Below are 24,082 nucleotides of genomic sequence, written 5' to 3' on the forward strand. Positions count from 1 at the left end.
GCTAACAATGTTGGAACTAAGCTACACTTTGATGCACAAAGTAGTCTTTTAGGGTCCGTGTCCATATACCGTTTTTTCTAAGCGTCTTTTTTCAATTGTTCCCAATGAAAAAAGAGTGCATGCAGCCGCCTAGAGAAAAGAGAGCAGGACTCAGCGTCTTTTTTCAGTGTGCTCTGCCTTTTTTGTAAGGCCGCTCCAAGAACTTCTAGTTGAAAATCTCTGAACTTTTCAGAAAAACTATAATGCTATAACGGGTGCTCTGTTCAAGAAAATAGCACAACAAAGACCAAAAGCTCATTTGTGGGAGCAGATCGACCAGACACTGATTGTTGCTGTTGAGTGTTGTTGAGGACAAAGAATAATGAATTAAATCTGGACCTGGAGTTATGTTGAAGGTGTTACTCCAACATAAGGAAGCTCACTTAGTCTTCTCTCATGCTGGCTACTTTCCATTTACAATGTCTACTGTACAATGCAGGGATTAAAGCAAAAACAAATAAAAAATCTTCTGACCGAATTTTTTAATGCTAAGTTGTATTGCCTATGTACAATTAGTATTTGTAAAACTATTTCCAAATTGATCCGAAAGATCCACATTCCCACAAAATGAAAGTTTCCTCACTAGTATAGCCTGTTGAAAAAAGTCATAGCGACAGGCGCATCACTAGCTATTGAAAACATTGGAAGTTAGAGTCCTTTTCTGATGGGGGTTCGAGGGTTTCTTCCCCAAGAATTTTTTCAAGTTGGGCTGATAAACATGTAATTGGGACCCACCACCTATGACGCACGTGCATGTGTGCATGCGCATCATTAAAAACCTTTCCCAATATGAGTCAACTGTACTTCACACACCGGGGAGTCTTGTCTACTTCGATTCATATGTACTTTAATATTTTCTATAACTGTTGTTTTTCTCATGAACATTACACGGCGAAAAAGTGACATTTTTTTTTCAGATCAAGGTAGATTTTACGGGGCTTTCACACCACAAATAAAAACATCAACCAATCAGGTGGCTAGTTTTATTATTAGGATTATAAAACCAAAGGTCTGCTGCTGGACCTCATTCATTTATGGATCAGATGGAAAACTATTTTACTTTCAACCTCGACAAAGGCTTCTTCCTTCTGACCTTTCACAATAAAAGCTCTAGACACACACTATGTAGTTAACTGTTTACCAGAGGAAACTTAACTTCATTCAGAGTATTTCACCAAAAGGAAACTCAATTAAATATCTTACAGTATTTCAGTTTGAGCTTTTCCTGCTTCGGCCTCGTGACTGTGGTCAGAAATCACAGGAGGAGACACCTTTATTTTGTCTTTGTAGTGAACCTCTGTCACCTCACTCTGCAGTAGAAACAAGAATGATGCAGTATGAATAGGGCCGCTGTCATTCAGTCTCTTTGACAGCAACAGGAAATTTTAAGGTGGAGTGCTTTCTTTCATGGTATTTAGTGCACGAGCTGACGTCTGGAATCAATCGAGCCACCTTAAATATCAAAATGATGACAAACTATTTGCTGTGTCTGAATGTCACCAGATTATACTATTCTCTTTTTCTCACATGGACACAGGAGCTGAACAGCTTTGTTGACAAAGCCAAACCGGCGTCCTGAGGGAAGCCACGCAAACAGAGGGAACAGAGCATGTGAGGGGTCCTGTACAATCCTGCTCGCTGTCCTCAGAGTTTGCTGCTGACATATGGAACTGAGTTCCCGGACAGGGAGGCCAATGAGTCTGAAGCACACTTTAAATATAGCCTGCAGGCGATTTCTGTTTTTCTGCCAAATCAACATATCAGATCAACGAAGCGCATGACGTACTAACAGCGTAGAGGCAAAGCTTAGAAAGTAAACAACATGTCTTTAAATTTACGGATAAAAGGCCCAATTTCAGCCTCCATGTTGTTTACCCTGAACAGTCGCTTCTTGTTGTGTCACACACTCCGCCTCAAAACCAACGCTGATTGGTTTGGTCACTTGTCAAACTTCTGCAAATTTTCTCTGCCTCACATTACCAGGCTGATCTGCGAGTAAAACACAATGGAGCTTGCGAGACCATCCTGATCTTGCGAGGGTAGTGGAACTAGCAGATTATGGAAAATGTCATGATTTTGGATGAAGGGGCAGTAGAAGGTGGTGAGAATGTCCTTTTTGACTCCAAATGAGTTGATCTTCCTAAGTAGATACTGTTGCTGTTGACACTTCCTGAGGATTTTCTCTGTGTTGGAGGCAAACTTGAGATTGTTGTCAAAGATTGTGCCGAAGTACTTATACATCTTAACTATCTTAACCAGTTTCCCCTGGATCGAGGTGATAACTACTGCAGCCTGCTCCATTTGCTGATTGGACAACTTTACCACTATCTCTTTAGTCTTCTCAACATTCAGTTTCAGATAGGAGTTATCACACCACTCCACAAACTCATAGAGAGCTGATCTTTGGTGCTGTGTGGAGCAGAGACAGAAGGATTGTGTCATCGGCAGTCTTAACCAGATGACACTCAGGCTGGGTGGACCTGCAGTCATCAGTGCAGAGGATGAAGAGCTAAGCTGAGAGGATGCAGCCTTGAGGGGAGCCAGTTGATGTGAAAGAGAAGTCCGAGACTGTTTTGTTGACCAGCACTCTCTGTGACCGGTTGGTGAGGCATAGTATATATATGTGCAGTGAGTTATCGTCATTGCTATTATTTAACCACGTTTGAGTAAATGCTCTGATGGAAGCAGTCTGGAATTCAAACATGTGGCTAACGTTGGCTTAAAGTTTGTCTGTTTTGCTGCACGGGGAGCACATGTTAGCCAGGATGATTGAGGGGAGGAACATTGTTTACACTTCTCCCACTTCTTCTTCTTCTTCTTCTTCTTCTTCTTTTATTGTGTGTTGAGTCCTCTTGGTTGGAGATGTGCTTACATAGAATTTCTTTGTGAAAAGTGACTGAAAAAGGTGACTTGATGGCAGATAAATGAGACCCACAGCAGAAAGTCTCTGGAGTAGATAACTCGCTGGCCGTCGGGAAGGTTGTATTCGTTGCAGTTTGATAAACTCCACGGAAAAACACCAGAGCAGAAAGATTCAATTGTTTTCTCATTTAAATCGTGCAATATTGTTATTGGATCTGTTCTAAGATTCCATCTTTTCACTTAATTTTAATTTAGTTTTATTTTTAGTCTGTGCATATATTCTTAGTCTGTACATTTGTACATTTTTTTAACTTAAATTTTATTGCAGCCTTTTTAAAATTCTATTTCTGACACTGTTTAGATAAATATATATTTTTATTTCATTTTTACTTTCTTTGTGACCAGGGAGATGTGCAAAGTAAGAATTTCATTGTGCAGTGTGACGTCCGTCTTAACTGAACATATGACAATAAACATCTTGAATCTTGAATCTTGAATCTTGAAAAGTGGCCAGAAAGTTTACGTGTGAAGATTTGCTTTTAAGTCCAGGATGTACTGAATTTCACTTTTACCTGGGCCCAGACCCTCCTTCCAGTTTTTCTTTAACCTGCTCCAGGACCCCATACAGTTTCCGGCCAAACAGCAATTCAAAGGAAGAAAATCCTGTGGAGGCCAGATGCTTGACTAGGCCATTGGTCTGAGGGTGGTACACACCAGTTTGAATTGGCTTGATGCCCAATAATTTATGCAGTTCCTGTAGTGTGACATAAATAAGCTGTTCCGGGCAGTTAGGATGACTTTCGGGATCCCAAACCTGGAGATGACCTTAAACAGTGCCTGCGCAACACTCTTTCCACAGATGGTGCGCAGGAGCACTGCCTCAGGATATCGTGTTGCATAATCAGTTGTCTGAGATCCAGCACACTAATGCATTTAAAGGGACAGTGTAAATAGACAGCAAGACAACTTTCCGCCCTGCATCTGATTGTCAACCATGCCCACCCTCACAATGACATGCTGTGACAGGATGTCTTCTCATCTCATCTTCAACCGCTTATCCGGGGTCGGGTCGCGGGGGCAGCAGCTTTAGCAGGGGACCCAGGCGTTCCCAGGCCAGTGTGGAGATATAATCTCTCCACCTAGTCCTGGGTCTTCCCCGAGGCCTCCTCCCAGCTGGACGTGCCTGGAACACCTCCCTAGTGAGGCGCCCAGGGGGCATTCTTACTAGATGCCCGAACCACCTCAACTGGCTCCTTTCAACGCAAAGGAGCAGCGGCTCTACTCCGAGTTCCTAACGGATGGCTGAACTTCTCACCCTATCTCTTAGGGAGACTTCAGCCCCCCTCCGCTTGTACCAGCGACCTCGTTCTTTCGGTCATGAGGATGTCTTTTATACAGGAAATCAATCAGTTGTTACGAAATTTAATGCCTAATTTCAGTGTAATGCTGTTTTTCCTGAGATAATTAATATTCAAGTGTTGCTGTTCTCTTGCTTTGTGGGCAGACTGGACACCTCTGAGGGTTTCCGGTATGATATACCTGTACATATACAGTATATACTATAATAATAATAATAATAATAATAATATATTATTATATACTAATATAAGTATACTAGCAGACAGACTAATAATTAGTAGATTTAAAGTGTGTTAAAATGGAACAACTATTTTTGTATTAAGTATACTTTTGTTGTACAAAAGTTCAGCTCAAAAGTTCAGCTCAGCTTTATGTGTGCTTAATGTATTTGACAGAAGTCATGTCCAAATGAAACGTCATGAAGCATTAGTTGTATTTGTTGAGTCCACTAGATGGAGCTCTTGGTTTAAAGAACAGGGCTCAATGAATGGTGATTCAGAGTGTTTTCAACCCTTTGTAGAACAGAGAGCTTCATCTAGTGGAAAATAATGAAAACGGATCATGAAGCTTCATCTGGACATCAATAGATAATGCCAGCGAAGTGCATCAGTTACATTATCTGTGAGCAGAGGGATGGGGAAAAAGTTTTTCCGGAAATGTAGCCTACTGAAATGGCCATAGTTAAACCACATTTCTATGATGTATTATATCAGGCTAAACACATTCATATTTTTATGTATTTCAAAAATAATAATTACTTACCCTTGTCATCAAGGATGTGAAAAAATACGTTTGTTGAATTTTCAGGTGGCCCTGGAGCATGCACACAAAATAACAGTTTTAAAAGGATTTTCTTCTCACTGTACCATTTCAAGAACATGCTTGTTCAATAGGTCAGCATCAACGTGATCATTTGCCTTAACATATAAAAAAAAACATAAAAAAATATAAACCATCACATCTTAAAGTTATACTCCATAAGATTTCTATCTATTTAATTGTCTATTAAGTTAATATCTACCACAAAGTGAGTTTAAACAATGGTGATTGATCAAATGACCCACTAATGAAAACACTTGTTACCTTTTTTGCCAAGTATTAAAATATCTTTATCTGTGGAGACATTCCCTCTCTAGATGTAAATGAGCCGCTGTGTTAGTGACTCTGCTGACAGCTTTGTGTGTGTGTGTGTGTGTGTGTGTGTGTGTGTGTGTGTGTGTGTGTGTGTGTGTGTGTGTGTGTGTGTGTGTGTGTGTGTGTGTGTGTGTGTGGATTTAAGAGGGGAACATGCTGGGGACGGACTGGAAGTAGAGAGGTAAATGTGTTTCAATTAAGTTTACAAAAGAGCAAAAAAAAAATACAATAATCAACTCACATAGTGACCATGAACGTGACAAGATGGAGGCTCTGAAAGAACAGGCTCACCTGCAGTGACATCTTACTGCCACAGAGGACGCTAGAAACAAAATATCTCATATGTGTCTCAATATCTCAATTCCCCTAGTGATCACGTTTAGTTATTTTTTTATATTGGAAATACACTTACACAATAAATTTTAGTTTGTTAAATGACATCTAAATGATGCCATCACTTAACAATGACAATTCCACGGAATACTGTGTGTCAAAGGCTTTTGATTGCATAAGACATTGTACTTTTACTTTGAAACAGTACAGATACTCTCTGAGTTCACCCCAGCCAGTAGAAAAAAACACAAAACACATGTTAAAGAATGTACAAAGTACACTTTTAGTATGTAATATACTTTGTGCTTTTTTGTCAGCCTCAAGTATACTTAAAGTGAGTATACTTTTCAAAGTTAATACCCTCCACTATAAGAACTAGCAAATATGTAAATATGGTTTTGAAAAACACTCAAATACAGCTTAAAATAAAGTAATAATAAAATGTATACACTTCCAAAGAGGTTAAATTAAAGTACACTTTAAAAAAGCAGGCTAATAGTGTAGTGGTTAGCATTGTTGCCTCACAGCGAGAGGGATCCTGGTTTGAATCCTGGCTGTGGCCCTTCTGTGTGAAGTTTGCATGTTCTCCCCGTGTCTGCGTGGGTTTTCTCTGGGTTCGCCTGCTTCCTCCCACAGTCCAAAAACATGCACGTGTTAGGTTCATTGATGACTCTAAATCACCCATAGGTGTGAATGGTTGTCTGTCTCTGTTTGTCTCTATGTGCCCTGTGATAGACTGGCGTCCTGTACAGGGTGGACCCTGAAGTTGAACTTCATGACATGTAGTTTGAAGTACACTTTTAAATAGTATATTTTTAGTACTTTTTAGTATTTTAAGTACACATTTTGTACAATTAACAAGATACTAACAATATAGTTCACTTTTTATAAGTACACTGATTTATTTTAGTACACCAATGAACTTAATGACATGTATTTTGAGGTACACTTTAAAAAAATATATTTTAAATATACATTAAATTAAACACAAAAGGTCAAAGTAAACTTAGAATATCTTTTTTAAAAAATATATATTTCTAAAAAACCAAACTATACATTTTTTTCGCTTGGGACCAAATTTTGAGGTGACACCGATGTAGAGGAGGAAGGGCTGTCTTGCAGGGATGTTTTCAGGCTTAGTCATTCCTGTAGTGTGAATGACACAGATGCTACACTAAGACCAACATAGTAGATAAGCAGTCAAATATATTCTTGCAGTGCTCAGTCTGCAACTTACACTTCTTATATACATGACTGCAGCACAACAAAATGAAAAACATTATTTTGTTAGTGCAAAACAATGATGGTACTTAACGAATCTTACAAGATGGTTGGCTGCCTGTGCTGAGCTAAGCTTGGTTGTTTTTTATGGCATCTTGATGTAGGGGCCAGGAGATGCAGCAGCAACAGAAGGGCCATCATGTCACTATCCCAGCCTTGTAAACAGAAGGAAAAAATAATTATCGGAAAAAATATTACTCCTTGCTTATTACATTTAGTGAATGTTTCTAAGATACATTTATAAAGGTTTCTAAACAGCGAATATAACTAGCTATGTTGGGCCCAGCTATGTTGGGCTGGGGGTCATCCCTATGTTCCTCAGTCGGGGAATATCAGAGCCTCTGTCAGGCGTGCTGTCCAGGGTGTACCCCGTTTTACGCACGATGTAAGCTCGGATCGACGCCAGCCCCCCGCGACCCCGATATGGACAAGCGTTTGAAGATAGATGGATGATAGAGGCTACGGTTAGGGTGAGGGTCAGGGTTGGGGGTAGTGTTGAGGTCTAAATAAGCCTATTTGCTGGAGAATTTGGCACTGATGGTGGAAAAAATAACCGTCTGGGGATAGGAGCCTTTCGGTGAAAACATTGGACCCTTTTGTTACAGGTCCTGGGGAGGATAGGTATGCTCCCTTGGGCTGGATATCCCCACAGCCTGAGCTAGCTTAATGCTAACAGTCAGTTACTTACTTGACATTAGCTGAATAACCAGCTGAATAGGAAAACTGTCTCACAAATTTCTTATCATCGCCACGGTCTCAGCAATCAAATGTAACATTTTACTGGGCTAAATGCATGAATAAGCTAGCGTTACCAATGTTATCTCTGGTTAAGGTGGCTAACTTAGCTAGCTAACAGTGTGGCATCAACATAGCATTGTAACGGTGGCCATTGAAAAAAAGCCTGAGTGTAAGAAGAGAAATATCAATATGAAATCGTGACTTCAACATTACATAAAATTTTTAATTTGCTCACTGAAAGATGTAAAGTTCCAGAGTTTTGACCAGAGACCTGAGCTGTAGAGTGCCTGCTCCTTCAGTGTGTGGGATGATGTGGGAGTGGTGAATTAACACTGACAGTGTCACCACCGGTTCAGAGTTTGGAGGAACAAGTTCAGAGCCAATGTTAAGTAACACTTAGAGATGTGATTTCATAACACTTAACACTTTTTTTGATTTGAACACCAACTATTTGTCTATCCAGAGTTTAATTACCTTAACTCTTGGTCAGATTTCACTAACACATAAAAATCTTGTTTTCCTCAATTTGCCGTGCAGATTTTGACAATGAAAAGTAAAAATTTCACAATAGTTCGAAACTCTGAAACCAGCAGAGTGATAACACAACACTTGTGAATATGATGGGAGACATCTTGTCTGTAAAGAACCATGAAAGTAGAATGCGTAGCAGATCAGGAGACGGAGCCATCATAAAGTGTTTATAGAAGCTAGTGGGCAAAGGGTCAAGGTCACATGTTGAAACACTCATTATGTCCATTTTTTATTCCAGCAGGACCGTTTCCCAAAGGTGTCTCCATTTCCTCATTTTGCAGTGGAGCAGCTGTAACCTGACTGTAGTGTGGACCTATCAGATCAGATTAGATTGTTATCTGCAATCAGATCATGTAAGATAATGGCCTTGACGTGACAAAAACCTTCACACACCAGGAGCAGAAAGACACTTAAAATTTACTGCGTGCTGAACGAGGGACGATGGAGAGAAAAAGATAAAACTTGATGGGACAGATAAAGACTGATAAGACTCCCTCTGAAGGGCTACCATAAGAATTTCTCTGATCTTTCCTCACAGCACAGCACTGATTTAGACACACACAAAGAACAATACACACCTCCACCGTTTATGAGATGTGAATAGGAATATGAATCACTGCACACAGCTTGCAAAGGTGAAGCTTATGGATCATTGTTAAATCACTACATTAAGGCGAGACACAACAGGAGTAAATATACTTTCTCTTCATGGTAAATTTTGGTCTTCTTTCAAAATAGTGGAAAGAAAATATCTAAAACACATATTAAAGGGAAATTCCGGCGTAAAATCATCCCATGGTCTTTTTTGACATTTACATACATCAAATGAGCCATCGAGACAGTTTTTTTCATGTAACGACTATTTACTGAAAAATCCAGGAAAGTCGCTAACATCCGGACGTGGCTAACACTGATTAGCTCGGGGCAGTACGGTGAAGGCATTCAAATGTCTTTTTTAACCACTAATACTGCTCAAAATAACAGCAAACCTCTGCAGCAGCCTGAGAAGAGTCCTTACACAGAAAACACAGCACCAACAACGTAGTTAGTGAACCCAGAGTTTATTAAAAGAGTGTTTTAAAGACCATAAAAAAGTCCATTCAAGTGGATTACCAAAGTCAATCCAAAAGGAAGGAGCCAATTGGTGCTTTGTTTTCTGTGTAGGGACTCTTCTCATGCTGCTGCAGAGGTTTGCTGTTATTTTCAGCAGGATTAGTGGTTAATAAAGACGTTTGAATGCCTTCACCGCACTGCCCAAGCTAATCAGTGTTAGACACATCTAGCTGTTACTGACTCTCCCGAATTTCTCCGTTAATAGCTGTTACACACAAAAAAAACCCCGTCACAATGGTTTATTTCATGAGTGTAAGTGCTGGAAAAGACCATGGGATGATTTTACGCCAGAATTACCCTTTAAGGTGTTTATATTACACAGATACTAAACTTTGCGTGTGTCTGTAGATTTCTCTCATATTCATCAAAGTGGTTATAGGATAATGCCTCATTTGTATATTTCAATATAATTTTTTAAAAACGACTTGTAAAATAAAAAGTAATTGTCTTTATGCCATTAACCAACTGGGGAAGTTTCATGTTGACATCTATTTTTTTAATCTGCTAAAATGGGTTAGCCTAGTGCTTAAGTATTTTCTGATAAATGTGATATATTTTATGTGTAATAAAAGAGGTATTTAAAAGCATCACATTTCAGAAAACTTGTAATGAAAAAATGATTGTGTTAATGTAAATAATAAACCCTTCAAAATGTACAAAATTGTTTATTTTTTCAGGACAAAAAAATACATTGGAAAATTTCAAAATATTAAATGTTTTTTTAATAAAAAAAAATTGCAGGATAAGTTACAAATGAAAGTGGAACATCACGGCTGTGAGACTGCATAAAGGTTACTGCAGTGAACATGCCAAGCATTCAGGAGCAAGACATGCTCTAACTCTTGTCTCAGTTGCATTGTTGCTAAATCTGAGTTTTGCTTGTTGTGACTTCACTTGGATGTTTGACCATCACTGTGCAGACTTGGACACCAGAAGGCTCTGATCACATCCACCTGCTGAAGGAGGAAAGTTACTCTGAGTTATCTCAGTTTAGCATGTGTACTTACAAGAAGTTTTTTTTTTTTTTTTTTACATTGCAACTAGTTTGTAGTACAGTTCAATAAAAATATTAAGTAGGAAATTCAATCTTTTTGAGGATAATCCTCAGACACATTGTATTCCGTCTTAAAACATGTCTGCAGAAGATCTTTGCTCACTTTTAAGACACAGACAATGAATTCATTAGATAACCAAATCTCCTAGACTTGTCCTGAAATGTTGTTACACAAATGTTTCTCTTTAATTTCTGTTGTGTAGATAAAGATACAAGTTATACTTTGTTTTAACACACAAAAGACTCAGGGCTTTCATGCAGACATTTGGACTTGTAATGCATTGTTGCCCAAAGCACACAGTTGTCAATGTCTGTGAATACTAGTTTGGCCAGATAATAGCCACAGACAATCAGTAACAAAGTCCTGTGACACGTTGACCTGTTTACAAAGAATTTATTCCCTCTTGAAACACATGGACACGTCTCTGGGCTGCACAAAAATGTAATTATTGCGTCAATCCATCACTACTTGGTGTATTTTCGGATTTAGGGTTACTTTCCTGAAGGTTCAGTGTGATGATCCTCCCTTGTCTCGAGGGTGTAAAGGTCATCAACAACAAGTGGCTGCATTTTTCTCCACATTTACATTAATGAAGAGAACTAAAACCTGGTTTACTGGTTAAAACTCTGAATACAAAGTGATGACCCAAAAAGATTGAAAAGCTTTGAAACACTGAGAAAAATGAAATCTGGATATAAATGTAGCATAATTAAATATGTGGTATCAGCAATAAAAAAAACAAGTTTGTATCTTCATATGAATACATTTTGAAGTTAATTTAATTTCTAATTTGTTTCAGTGCTTTGTTATAGGGACTCTTTTCATGCAACTGCAGAGGTTTGCTGTTATTTTCAGCAGTATTAGTGGTTGAAAAAGACGTTTTAATGCCTTCACCGTACTGCCCCTAGCTAATCACTGTAGTTTTTATTTCTTGCCGGTACTATCATATTGACCAATATTGCACATAGTGCACCGAAAAATACACTTCATTATTTATTATAGTCTACTTATCAAGCTTTCACCAGGACTTCTTATCACTCTAGTATTTTTTATTACACTGCTAGTGTGAAAGTGTCAGACTTTGTGACAAACGTCTGTCTGCTAAAACACTTTGAAAACCAGCTGAGCACGTTGGCACAAGATCTGGTTAAACCGTACGCGCGCTGCTCGCTCGATGTGTGTCCAGCGAAACACTGCACACATAAAAACAGAATAATGAAACATCAACATATTTTTCTGTATATGTTGTTTTTATTTTTGGAGACTTTGCAACAAATGTCTGTCTGCTAAAACACTGTGGAAACCTGTGCATGTTGGTGCAGGATGGTTAAGCTGTATGTGCACGATCTCGCTCGCTGTCCGTCGAGTTAAACGCTGCACTGAAGGTTCAGACACAATTCAGAGACAGTTCAGAATGAGTAATTTGCAATGTATACTGGGGAAAACATGCTGCTTCTGCTAATTTGACGTTAGCAGGTGTGTTGTCAAGTTAAAAATTGCAATTTTTTCAGAGACAGTATATTTTTCTTTCCTGTACGGCATACCCCCTCCAAATCTTTTAGTGGTACGCCGTACCGGCAAATGCCAGCTTACTTTCACCCCTGGCTGTTAGCAACTCTCCCTGATTTCTCCGTTATTGGTAGTTACACGGAAAAAATTGCCTCGATGGCTTATTTGCTTAGTGTAATTGCCGAAAAAGACCCTGGGATGGTTTTAGGCCAGAATTTCACTTTAAGATTTACAGGGGTTAGAGAGGTCCACATCAACCAGATGTGTTGAATATAGTTTTGAATTAGTGTTGGTCTGTTTGAGTTTGAGCTTCATTACAGGCTTCTTTCCAATTGTTATTTGAAATGTCCCCTTTTAAGTTTGCCCTCCATGAATCGAGTCCAGATACTGAGGTCTCATTGGAACCACATTCAAGCCAGTTTTAAATTAATGACATCAAGCCATTGGTTTTTCATGTTGTCTGATAACTTCTAAGGATGAAAGTGCAGGAAAAATCTAAGACTGGTTTTGAAAAGAAGAGAGAAGGGCCTGTCTTGCTTGATCTAATTAAAAATCTGATGCATAAAGTTGCCTTAAGTGTTTAAGTAGATCCAGCAGGATATTGTTCTTACTGAATGATTGGATATCAGTTCTGATGTCAGTCTAATGAAAACTGTCATTTAAAAATGCAGGTAAAGGCCCCAATAATACACCATGTTGGCCTAATTAGAACCAAGTCATATCTAAATTAGCAGCCCCACAGATTACAGATTTCAAAATCAGTGATTAACTGATGTTGTTAATTCTGAACTGCAACAAATGAAAGAGATCACATAATTGCTTTCATTGTGTCTGAAAATGTATCCACATAATGTGACTGATGAATGGAGAGCATCCTAATGCTCTTCACTGCTCAGACTGCAGACTATATACGCAGCTTTTATTTTTGAAAACAACATATAAGATGACCTTTTGTTGGTATAGACTGGTTGTCCTTTAACTTTACAGTTACGCATTACTCCTTTCAGATGGAAACCGATACTAACTCTTCAACAGGACTATGGGAAGGTAAGAACAACTCAATTTGTACAGTTTTTGTCTGCCCAGCAGACTTTAGAGGAAATGATCATCAGTTGTAGGAAACGATGTGCCTGAATAAACTTTTACTTGATACTTGATCTTTCCTTTTTTTAAAATTATTTCTACACTTTCTGGCATGTGCAGCATGCTGATGTAACATGCATATAAAACCTTTTCACTCCCACTTGAATCTTTTTGTTTTATTGCTTTACAACATTAAATCAGGGTGGATATCAGATTTAGAGATTTACGATTTTTTTGACACTTAAAAACCAAGAAGACTTCAAACAAATGTCCAACAACTGATCTAATTTAAAAGTATACAAGAAAAAATAACAGACAGCATAAGTGTTCACAAGTGTTCAAGTCAGTATTTAGCACCTTTATCAGGAAAGACAGCTGAGGGTCCAGCCTGTGCCACTTCTGCTCCTTTAGACATTGTAGTTTTGACCTGTTCTTCTCCACAGAAATGATCAAGTTAACAGCAAGTTTGACCACACATTCTAGACCGATCGGAAGTCTAGACTCAGACTTGCCCATGCCAGGAAACTAGCATTGTCTTTCAGGGAGACTTGTGATTTTTAAAATCAATTTCCACCAAATATTTGTATTTAAAGAAAGAAAAGGCAAATAAGCAGTGACTGGTCAGTCACAGAGGAAACATGTGTCTGAATACTGTGACAAAGTCAGTTTCTGCATATTTTCAGCTGTGCCCTGGTTGACCTCTGTATGAGGGATATGTCTGAGACAATTCACTGCTTTTCTATTTTAAATGTTTTGAAAGGTTACTTTTACTTAGTTTTCCGAGGTAAATGACAAACCCGATATTGTTGAGTTTTTATTTTCTGCTTCATATTTAATTCAGATTAATTGTAGACTTGACTTTAACATTTAAGATTTTTCTTCTATTGAACAGTGTCTCAAAAATTTACTATATCACCTGTGTGATTTAATATAAAAAGGAGGCAAAGGGGGGGGGGGGGGGGTCATTTTTATGGCCCTGAAAGAATGCCTTGTTCAGGGTGTGTCACGTCTTTGTAACTGCAAGCATCTTGCCTCCTTACTGGCATTGTAGGATGATGATGCTGCATAGCTGGCCAATAAAGTTTTAAGAGGCCAAAGGGCAGTAAAGGTTGGAGTCATTGTGCAATCCCATTTCACATTTCAAAATGATTCTCTTTTTATATGCATGTGCATCCGAACACTGACCCCATAAAAACATTAAGTATTGGTTAATTTTTTATTTTTTTCCCAGTTGATTTCCCCTCCCAACTGCATCTGGCTGCAGCGGGGTAGACATAAAGAGCAGCGAGCTGGACAGGCCTCATCACTGCCGCCATCATCTTCTTGGATATCGAGGGAGGGGGGAGAAGTGGAGTAGTCTCGTGGAATCTAAGAACTTAAAGCTCTAAAGGAACTCTCCAGCCAGTGATTATCCTCTTCTTCTCCCATTACATATCCACAATGTCCATATTAAAGGCCACAACTGTGGTGCCTCCTGATTGCAACCTTCTTGCCACACTGTGTTCAGGCACAAATTGCCTCGCTCCTACCAGTAACTTCAATGACACGCTGAGCCTGGTGTTGAGCATAGTGCTCACAGTGATGCTTGCTATGGTCATGTTCTCCATGGGCTGCACTGTGGATTCCACAAAGCTGTGGGGCCACATCAGGAGGCCCTGGGGCATCGTCATCGGCTTCCTCTGCCAGTTTGGCATCATGCCTTTCACAGCATTTGCCTTGTCACTGGCCTTCAATGTGTTGCCTGTGCAGGCTGTTGTCATCATCATAATGGGCTGCTGTCCCGGAGGCTCTGGCTCCAACATCATCTGTTACTGGCTGGATGGAGACATGGACCTAAGGTAAGAAGCCAGCTGGGCTCTCTGGGCTGCTTGGCAGGCTCGTTGGATAATGTTAGTTGCTGATGTGTCGTTTGGATGATTGAACACTGTCATGCTATTTTAAAAAGCCTGTCCACCGGACACAATAAATAGCTTTCTTGATAATGGGCTAACAGTCTTGATCTCAGTTTAAAAGGCAGACCTCTCTAGAGAGTGGTGGGGCGTTTCTCTCACTATAGCAGCTTAAAGTCATGTGACATCTGAGTTTTCACTGATTGCAAATTAAAACATTTTCATTGTTATATGCAGTGTTTTTACATGTTCACTACAAAAACTAATTACTGTAATACCAATACCAAATACACAAATGCCAAATGCCATTTTGGATGCATTCAGCGCACCGCCCCAGCTTATCAGTGTTAGCCCTTTAGGTCTGAAAACATCTCTCTAGACATTCTCTATACATGGTTGATCAATGAAAAAACTGTCTTGGCCGCTTATTTGATGTATTTTCATGCCGAAAAAAACCATGGGGTCAATTTTTGCCGCACTTTCACAATTCTACATGGTTAGGTTAAGGAAAAGTTCAAGGATTAGGTTAAATGAGATGAAAATTCACCACCAGAGCTACACAGACTTTGTCACTCTTACTTTTGGAGCACTGAGTGTCTAATCATGTTGCGGATGGGTTTACAGTTGAAGGGCTTGTGTGTTTTAAACAGACAACCAAGGCTGCGTTGGTATCAAATGCAGATGGCCATGACAAAACAACAGTATTTGATGCCCTGGGAATGAGACACTCTTAGCACTTTTTAATGAGGTTTAATTATTCGGTACAAGTGGGAACCATGAGCTAATGGACCAAGGATTGGGCCAAAATCGACCACACCCCAAGTGGGATATTGGTTCATTAAGAGACTGACACAGCATTAGTGTCAGTTCTTAAACTATCACAGACTACCTCCTTATTTTCAGGAAATGGGTGGATTATTTAAGAAGTTTTCTTGACATACACACTGTCTATATTCTCCTCTCCTCAGCATCAGTATGACAGCCTGTTCCTCTATCCTGGCCTTGGGGATGATGCCCCTCTGTCTGCTCATCTACACCTCCACCTGGACCTCGGCCAGCACCATACAGATCCCATATGACAGTATTGGTAAGTATGCAACTCTGATCAATGATTTCTAGACCATAGAGGATCTATAAGAATTGTAGATTTTCTAAAGCATATATGGTTTATTTTAAGAACTTTCACACCTGCTGTGTTATTGTGTAGTTCAATCGCTTTGTAGTTTTGTAACAAAAACACTGTATAGGTTTATAATAATCCTATAATTATGTGATGGTATGGAATCTGTGTATCCTCAGGTATCACTCTGGTGTCCCTACTTGTCCCAATTGCTCTGGGAATGTATGTAAAACGCAGGTGGCCAAACAAGGCAAAAAAGATCCTCAAGGTAGGTATCCAAAGTTCTATGCAAACAGTTACATCTAAATATTATTCTAATACTTTTGTTGAATCTAAGCTTTGTCATGATGTTTACATTTTGCATGGCTTCATCCAATAAAAATGACTGGACTGTGTCTGCTGTGCAAAGATAGGGTCCTTTGCAGGCTTTGCTCTCATTCTCATCATAGCTGTGGTTGGAGGAGTTCTCTACCAGTCCTCCTGGAACATTGCTCCCTCCCTATGGATCATTGGAACCATCTACCCCTTTGTTGGTTTTGGCTTGGGGTTCCTCTTGGCCCGCTTTGCAGGTCAACCCTGGCACAGGTAGGGGAGCAGCATAGTAGTGATGCTGGCATATAGTCATTTTACTACATAAAGTCTGTATCTTGATTGCTTGATTTAAATTTAAATTAGCTTGATAACTTAGTTTAATTCGGTTGTATAAATCATGAAACCACTACTGCACCAACAAACACATCTACTAATAAATGAACTCACTTATGAGCTTGTTTATCACTCCCTGCTTTGTTCAGATGTCGAACCATCGCATTGGAGACAGGTTTCCAGAACTCCCAGCTGTGCAGCACCATTGTCCAGCTGTCCTTCAGCCCTGCTGAGCTGGAGGTCATGTTTGCATTCCCGCTCATCTACAGCATCTTCCAGCTGGTGGTGGCAGTCTTATCTGTGGGAGGTGAGAGTGCAGCAGGCAGATACATACACAGTTAAAGATGCAACAATTGTAGCATTTTAGAGAAAACTCGATGTTAGCCAGTTAACGACCACCAAAAGAATGTAGGTGAACTTTGCTAAAGCTGTCTCACCAAGACTCTGTATAAAGTTGGACAGCTTGACAGCTTCCTAAAAGTGAAGTCAAAACACCTGGATCGCCCCCTGACATTGGGCGTGAGGCGGGGTACACCCTGGACAGGACACCAGTCTATCACAGGGCACATAGACACAGACAACCAGTCACACTCACATTCACACCTACAGGCAATTTAGAGTCATCAATGAACCTAACACCTACACGTCTTTGGACTGTCGGAGGAAGCCGGAGAACCCAGAGAAAACCCACGCATAACATGCAAACTCCACACAGTACATCATGAAAATGCTTCATGAAGCTTCATTTGGACATCAATACCTGCATGTTGACGGATGGGATATGGGTTTCTCCCATTTTAGGTCGTTTTTTATCACACTGATGTTCGTTCAGTGTTCATTTTTCTCATTAGTTTAGTTATTTGATGCTGTAAAAATGGGGTGAAACTTAATGATTTACAGCAGCAATTGACTTATGATTGGTAGGCGAGTTTATGGGCGGGACTTGGATACTACCCGATTTCACTTTGGCTCCCAAAATAACAAAATAATGGCACCCGTATCCATGATATTTCTGCTTTACTTTTGCACAGTAGGAGGAAGTGGAGTTGTGTTGTCCATCTTTATATACAGTCTATGGTCTCACCCCTCCATAAGACACTAGCACAGTTAATCAAACTTTCTATAGGTTTCAGTGGAGAGTCCAGGTCCAGGCTATATTAGAAAATAAGGGGTTTGTATATGCAGTGCACGTCGGAAAACAAAAGTGATTATAGCTGTGCGTCCATGTGCTGATTAGCACATGGACGCACTAAAAGCCTGCTTAAACCACTATGCTCCTTCAATAGATGACACTCCAGTTTCAGGACCACAGTTCTACGACCCTAGTTTCCAAACGAAACTGGCATACTGCCCAAACGTCAACACTTGAGTTAGCAGCTTGCTAGCTATGAAGCCAAAGTTAGAAAGACTGGGTTTGGATTAGGGTTATGTTAGCGAGCATCTATCCATTAAACTAGAATCCTAGAGGTGGTCCTGAAACTGCAACTTCCTCTATTGCAGGAGCATGCTACTCAAAAGTTTTGTTACTTCCCATGCATCCCAAGTTTCAAGTTTATTGTCATGTGCACAGCAATTACAAGCAGTTAATGGCAATTAAAATCTCAGGCTCCCTCCAACAATGTTCATTAAATATATATAAAGAGTGATGCTGCTCGGCTTCAGTGAGTTCAAGAAAAACAACAAAAGTTTATGACAATAAAGTATGTGGTAAAAAGCTGTAAAATACCTTCGGGAATGTTGTTGTTAGCCCCCAGCCATACCGTAAGTGCTAGCTTATACTTGTGGCCCTGTCCATACTATTTCCTGTACTTGTTGTACTTTGTGCTATGGCGAAAAGTACAAGTAGGTCAGGCTGAATCAGTTTACAACCAGAAGAAAATTCATTGCATCACAGTTTCTCACTGAAATTATTGGGGACCAGTTTTCGGTCTGACTGCACATTGATGGCAGTACAACCTTGAAAGCAGCATCAAGTTCACATTTGATGAGCTGCACTTTTTTGGCGCTTGTGTGTTGGCTTAATTTTTCAGCTCTGGAGTTGTTCATCAACCCTTTAAAGATTTTCCAGTTCCTATTTTCCCAAAGAGAACAAGAACAGGACAGGCCCTACAGATACATTGCCCTATTGGCTTAGTTAATTCAAGAGTCTAAATGTCAAGATGACTGATCAGTGTTTCTAAATCTGTGTTTTTTCTCTCTACAGGCTACCAGGGATATAAAAAGATATTTGGCCGTGGCTCAGATGATACAGACACTGAAGCTTCATCCCTGGAAGCTGGCGATGTTGAATCAACGAAAAAAAAGGCACATGCTGTGGAAAATAATAACTTTGAGTTTGATGACACTGACAACAGCGAAGAGAAGGGAATTGAGGACAAAAAGATGACCCAGCTGTGAGATTACACACCTGAAAGTCATATCAATCGACTTTGGACTTTCAGTATGAACAACCAGGGCCACAGCCCGAAGACAGCAGCATCACACAACACTGTGAACACACACTGCACTCTGCAGGCTGGAGGTGTGCACTGCAGGTCCTGTTCTAATAAACGCCTTATAAGAACAGAGGTGCCCAAACGTCTTCCCTAGTATGTCAACAATTCACTTCAAGAGAGGGCAATGACTAAAACACTGAATTTTATCATGTTGAACTATATTGTATTCATATATGAGGCCCTTCTTTCCCTTAATTTATTCCTATGCTATCATTTGAAACAACCTAACTGTAGGTTTTGTCAGAAAGCCCATTGTGCTCATATTCCTGGATCAATGCATTTACTTGTGTTTTCTTATCAGTAATTCAAACTGAATATGTAATGCTGTTTTCGTTGATTAGCCTTATATACATATGCAGATATTTTATGTTTATATGACATTCAGGATAAAACCCAGAGTTGTGTCAAATGAGGAGACTTGTGTGCACTTTTGAGAACCAATATGTAAGTCACCAATCCCACTAACAGAGCATAACACTTTATGTTTTTTGTTTTTTAAAACAAGGTTATGTATTTGTTGTAATCCTTATTCTCTATTCTGATGTAGTGGGTGGATTCAGTGGTTACTACAGACCAGCTTTGGCACTTGGGCCCTGATACAAACCTATGTTGTGTGTTCATTTCCTTCCAGGACTTCTATGTCTAATTTATACAAGTGGATAATATAATAGAGAATAGGAAAGAATTGAGCACAGCTGATCTTGGAATTTTTGAAGCCAATACATAAGCTTTTACATATCTGTCCAAACTCAAGAAACACGAATAAAGAGTAATCTTTCTATATTTATTAAACATATTCACAGCTAATTTATAAGTCCTATGTATTGTGCAAATGTGAAGAACTTCAGAATTTAGAATTTCATGGATGTACATTAAAAAATATTTTTACAAAACCTCTGTGCTTTCCTATTCACCACTGTGTTTAAGTAATGTGCCTTTTGGAATTGTTTTTATCAAAACACATTTTGTTGTAACGATTAATGTTTTGATGTGTACTAGTTTTCAACTCAATAAACATATAAATATTTGTTAACTTAGCCTTTATGTTGTGTGTGGTTATTTTACGAGTGAAGTCCCTGTTCAGAGTAGACCGATTGCTTGAACCCATAAAAGTGTTGCTTGCAGTAGTAATGTCCAAATGAAGCTTCATGAAGCATTTTCATTATTTTCTGAGTCCACTAGATGGAGCTCTCTGTTCAACAAAAGGTTGAAAACACACATACTAACAAAATAAACCATTGTGACGTTTCTTCCAGGAATGCAAACAAAAGAGGCGAACTTTGCAACTAAAGCCTGTGAATGTTCTCATTTGTCCAGGTCATCGTTATCCCCAAAGCAATTTCAGTCAAAAGCAACTGGACTTGGTTATTTGTCTTGTTAGACGTTTCACCTCTCATCCAAGAGGCTTCATCAGTTCATGTACGCATCTGACCAGGCTGGGACTGGTCCAACTAACTGGAGATCCAGGCATTTAACCTCTCACTAGGCCGATGATGTCACTGGAACCCTTTGTGCTCCAAGTGCCAACAAACGTCGTTAGAGTAGCAGTCGTTGGTGGGAAGTAGGTTTCAACTTCGTTAGTGCTCTATTGAGTCTTAATAACAGTCGTTGGAGTCACAGCAGGCCATTTAGGCCATGTAGGCTGAGCTGGGGGTTGGCTTCAGTTAGCTAGCCTCTTCAGCTGCTACATGCGATAGACGCGAATAAAGCGATGATCAAAAGTCGCGTTTTGCTCATTACAATCAACAGAAAAAGATCCCCCAACATTACCATAAACACAGGGGTCCAACAAGGTTGTGTCTTATCTCCCATTCTTTTTTCCATTCACACAAACAAAATAACCTGCAACATGGACAAAATGAAAATAGGCGGATAACATGGCCCTGGTGGCTCACCTGGCGGACACTAACATCTTAACAGCATATTGCCAGCAGGTGGACTCACTTGTCTCTCTTATAGAGGAGAGCCTCTTAGGCTCCATTCACACTGCAGTTCCAAGTGACCTGAATCCATTTTTTCCTCTCATATGTGACCCATATCTGATTTGCTTTTGACAGTGTGAACAGCACAAGTCCCATTGAATCTGACATTTTCCAATCAGATTTAGGCCACTTTGAAATGTGCTACTGAATGGGATCGTTTCAGATTTATTTGAATGCGTAATCTGAACAGCTAGATGGCATTTAATGTGACTTTCACGTCATTCTGACCCGAGCTGCACTGTTTTGTAAATGAATGACAAATAAAGTTGATTGAAAAAAAATGTGCCACAGACAGGAACCAGGAACAGAATTAAAACAAACATGGAGGACAGCAGTGAAGCAGGCGGCCAGTGGAGGGAGAGGGAAGGTTTAGTCATCATTAGTATTTGGGGTGACACTTGCTGCCACACACATTTTTAGCATTAAACCATATAGTCCTACAATACCAGTTGTCGTTGCCATGTTTGCTTCCGTAAACACTGTTCATGCTCCTGCAGGTCACTTCAGGAGCATGAGCAGCAGTCTGTAGACAGGCCACATTTAAAGATGTAATGTGAACAGCCAAACAAAAAATCAGATTCGGGCAATAAATCGGAATTGATCTGCAGTGTGAACGTAGCCTAAACATCTCTAAGACAAAGGAGCTGTGCTGCGAGGAGGTGGAGCAGGTCGAGGCTTTCACCTGAAAAATACCCAGATACCTATCTGGGCTTTGAGGTGGACCAAATATTGTCCTTCTCTGACCACTCTGAACAAGCCACAAAAACCACAACAACGGCTCTTGAGGAAATTGAGGAGTTTTAATGTGAGACATTTTAACAGTTGATTACAGATCACTTATTGAGTCAATCCTAACTCAACAAATCACATCACAGTACATTCAAACAAAGCATAAAACAATGTAAAGCAAAACAAAACCCCCACCCCCAAAACAAAACACAAAAAGGGTAATGTGACAGGTAAGGAGCCGAGATTACTTGACCAGGCCATCTCCTCCTAATTTTTATCACTTCATCTGACAACAACAGGTGGGTTTCTTGGAGAAATATAACTGATGATTTAAGTTGTTTGGGCCTATTAATTACTTGCTTTATATTAGCCAACTTAACCAAGCCTCTAACGTTCCAGGACATGATTATTTAATTATCATTAACAGTCATATAATACCAAATCAAATATAAGAAATAAAAGCCATACCATAGACGTAATGCCAAAGACATAATTTGACCTGGACGAATGAGAACATTCACAGGCCATAGACGTAATGAAAATATGCACCGAATCGTAGGTAAATTGTAATCTTAAAGCCATTAGAACGCATGTCGTTATCCCACTCTTCAAAATAAAATGTACATTCATAACATTTTTAACCCCTAAAATAATCCCTTCACTCTCTCCCCAAATGAGACAGTGTACATTCCCTGGTAACATAAAGAGCAAACTAGGTGCTTTACGGATCCACTTATAACGGGGAACAGATAAAAGCTAAAGAGAGAAACAAAACATCCGTCTACAATCGGCTTAAAGCAATAAGCAAACAAATTAAATATATATAATGTTACATGTTTGTGTCTGTATGTGATTTTAAAACAACGTTTGTAAGCAGTACTGTAAAGTACGACAAGCCTGTGAATGTTCTCATTTGTCCAGGTCATCGTTATCCCCAAAGCAATTTCAGTCAAAAGCAACTGGACTTGGTTATTTGTCTTGTTAGACGTTTCACCTCTCATCCAAGAGGCTTCATCAGTTCATGTACGCATCTGACCAGGCTGGGACTGGTCCAACTAACTGGAGATCCAGGCATTTAACCTCTCACTAGGCCGATGATGTCACTGGAACCCTTTGTGCTCCAAGTGCCAACGAACGTCGTTAAAGTGACAGTCGTTGGTGGGAAGTAGGTTTCAACTTCGTTAGTGCTCTATTGAGTCTTAACGACAGTCACAGGAGGACATTTGTGAACAGTTGTTCTTTGAGGTTAGATTGTTGTATCTCCTGGGAAGGGATGAAGTTTTCTCACTGACAAGACCATAATCCATGTCACCGATCCGATCCTCTGTTTGCCCCAGTCTCTGTGAAAGGTCTTTGATGTCTGACTAAATCCCATTTATTGCAGTTAGACCTCCGTCAAATTTGGAGCCAAAGTGGTTTTTCAGAGCAGCAATTGCTTCCAAAATTCCTGCTGCTCCCTGAGCTTGCACGTCAGTAGCTAGCATGCTAGCGTCTTCCCCTGTTTCTTCGAGTCGGTCCGTCTTGTTCTAAGCCTTTTTCTGGTTGCCCGAGGCGGTTTGGGATGGTCTGGATGACATATCTTGGTCACGGATATCCTTAACTTTATTTTAGAGTGTGTTCATTTTTAACACAGGATAATTTCATATTAGCCGATATTGACGGAGAGTGCGACAGCTGCGAAAGCTCAGCTCCGCGCCATGGCCACATGCCTGTACACTTCTTTCTGTATGCATCATCAAATATGCAAGTAAAATAACAGGCACCACACAGTCCTCCTTCTCAGACCTTCCCACACAGGCAGTCAGACGTAAAGCAACCACTATCTCACACAACCCCTCACACCCACTCCAAAACTCTTTCCAACTTCAGGGCCCTTTAGCAAGGATAAACTTAGGGAAAAAATCCTTCAACATCATCAACAACCCACTATGAAATATTTTAATGTCCTGTTAAGGTTTTATTCTGTACTCACCTGCATCAGTAAATAGGAGACTTGCCTCACAGCAAGAGGGTTCCTGGTCGAATCTGGGCTGGGGCCCTTCTGTGTGGAGTTTTTTGAGTATGAGAACAGATGGGTGACAGGCAACTCATTGCTGTTCTGGATATTTCAACATCAGTGGTGTGTAAGGGATCTGACCCGGTTCTGGTAGGAATTTAGAACGCTTGAGAAATCTTCAGCACAGGG

At 39.9% G+C, this 24,082-nt stretch overlaps 1 protein-coding gene across 1 annotated transcript; it reads left to right on the forward strand.

The window, feature by feature from the left end:
• Nucleotides 1-14,477: 14,477 nt before the first annotated feature.
• slc10a2 (solute carrier family 10 member 2) lies at nucleotides 14,478-19,088 on the forward strand (the record flags this gene model as incomplete). Its single annotated transcript, XM_083922060.1, has 6 exons — nucleotides 14,478-14,875; nucleotides 15,895-16,013; nucleotides 16,226-16,318; nucleotides 16,460-16,631; nucleotides 16,841-16,998; nucleotides 18,895-19,088. The coding sequence occupies 6 exons, from the start codon at nucleotides 14,478-14,480 to the stop codon at nucleotides 19,086-19,088; spliced, it is 1,134 nt and encodes a 377-aa protein (XP_083778186.1).
• Between the last annotated feature and the right edge of the window lie 4,994 nt (nucleotides 19,089-24,082).

The sequence above is a fragment of the Echiichthys vipera genome (genome assembly GCF_963691815.1).
Source record: "Echiichthys vipera genome assembly, chromosome: 10".
Taxonomy (NCBI): Eukaryota; Metazoa; Chordata; class Actinopteri; order Perciformes; family Trachinidae; genus Echiichthys; species Echiichthys vipera.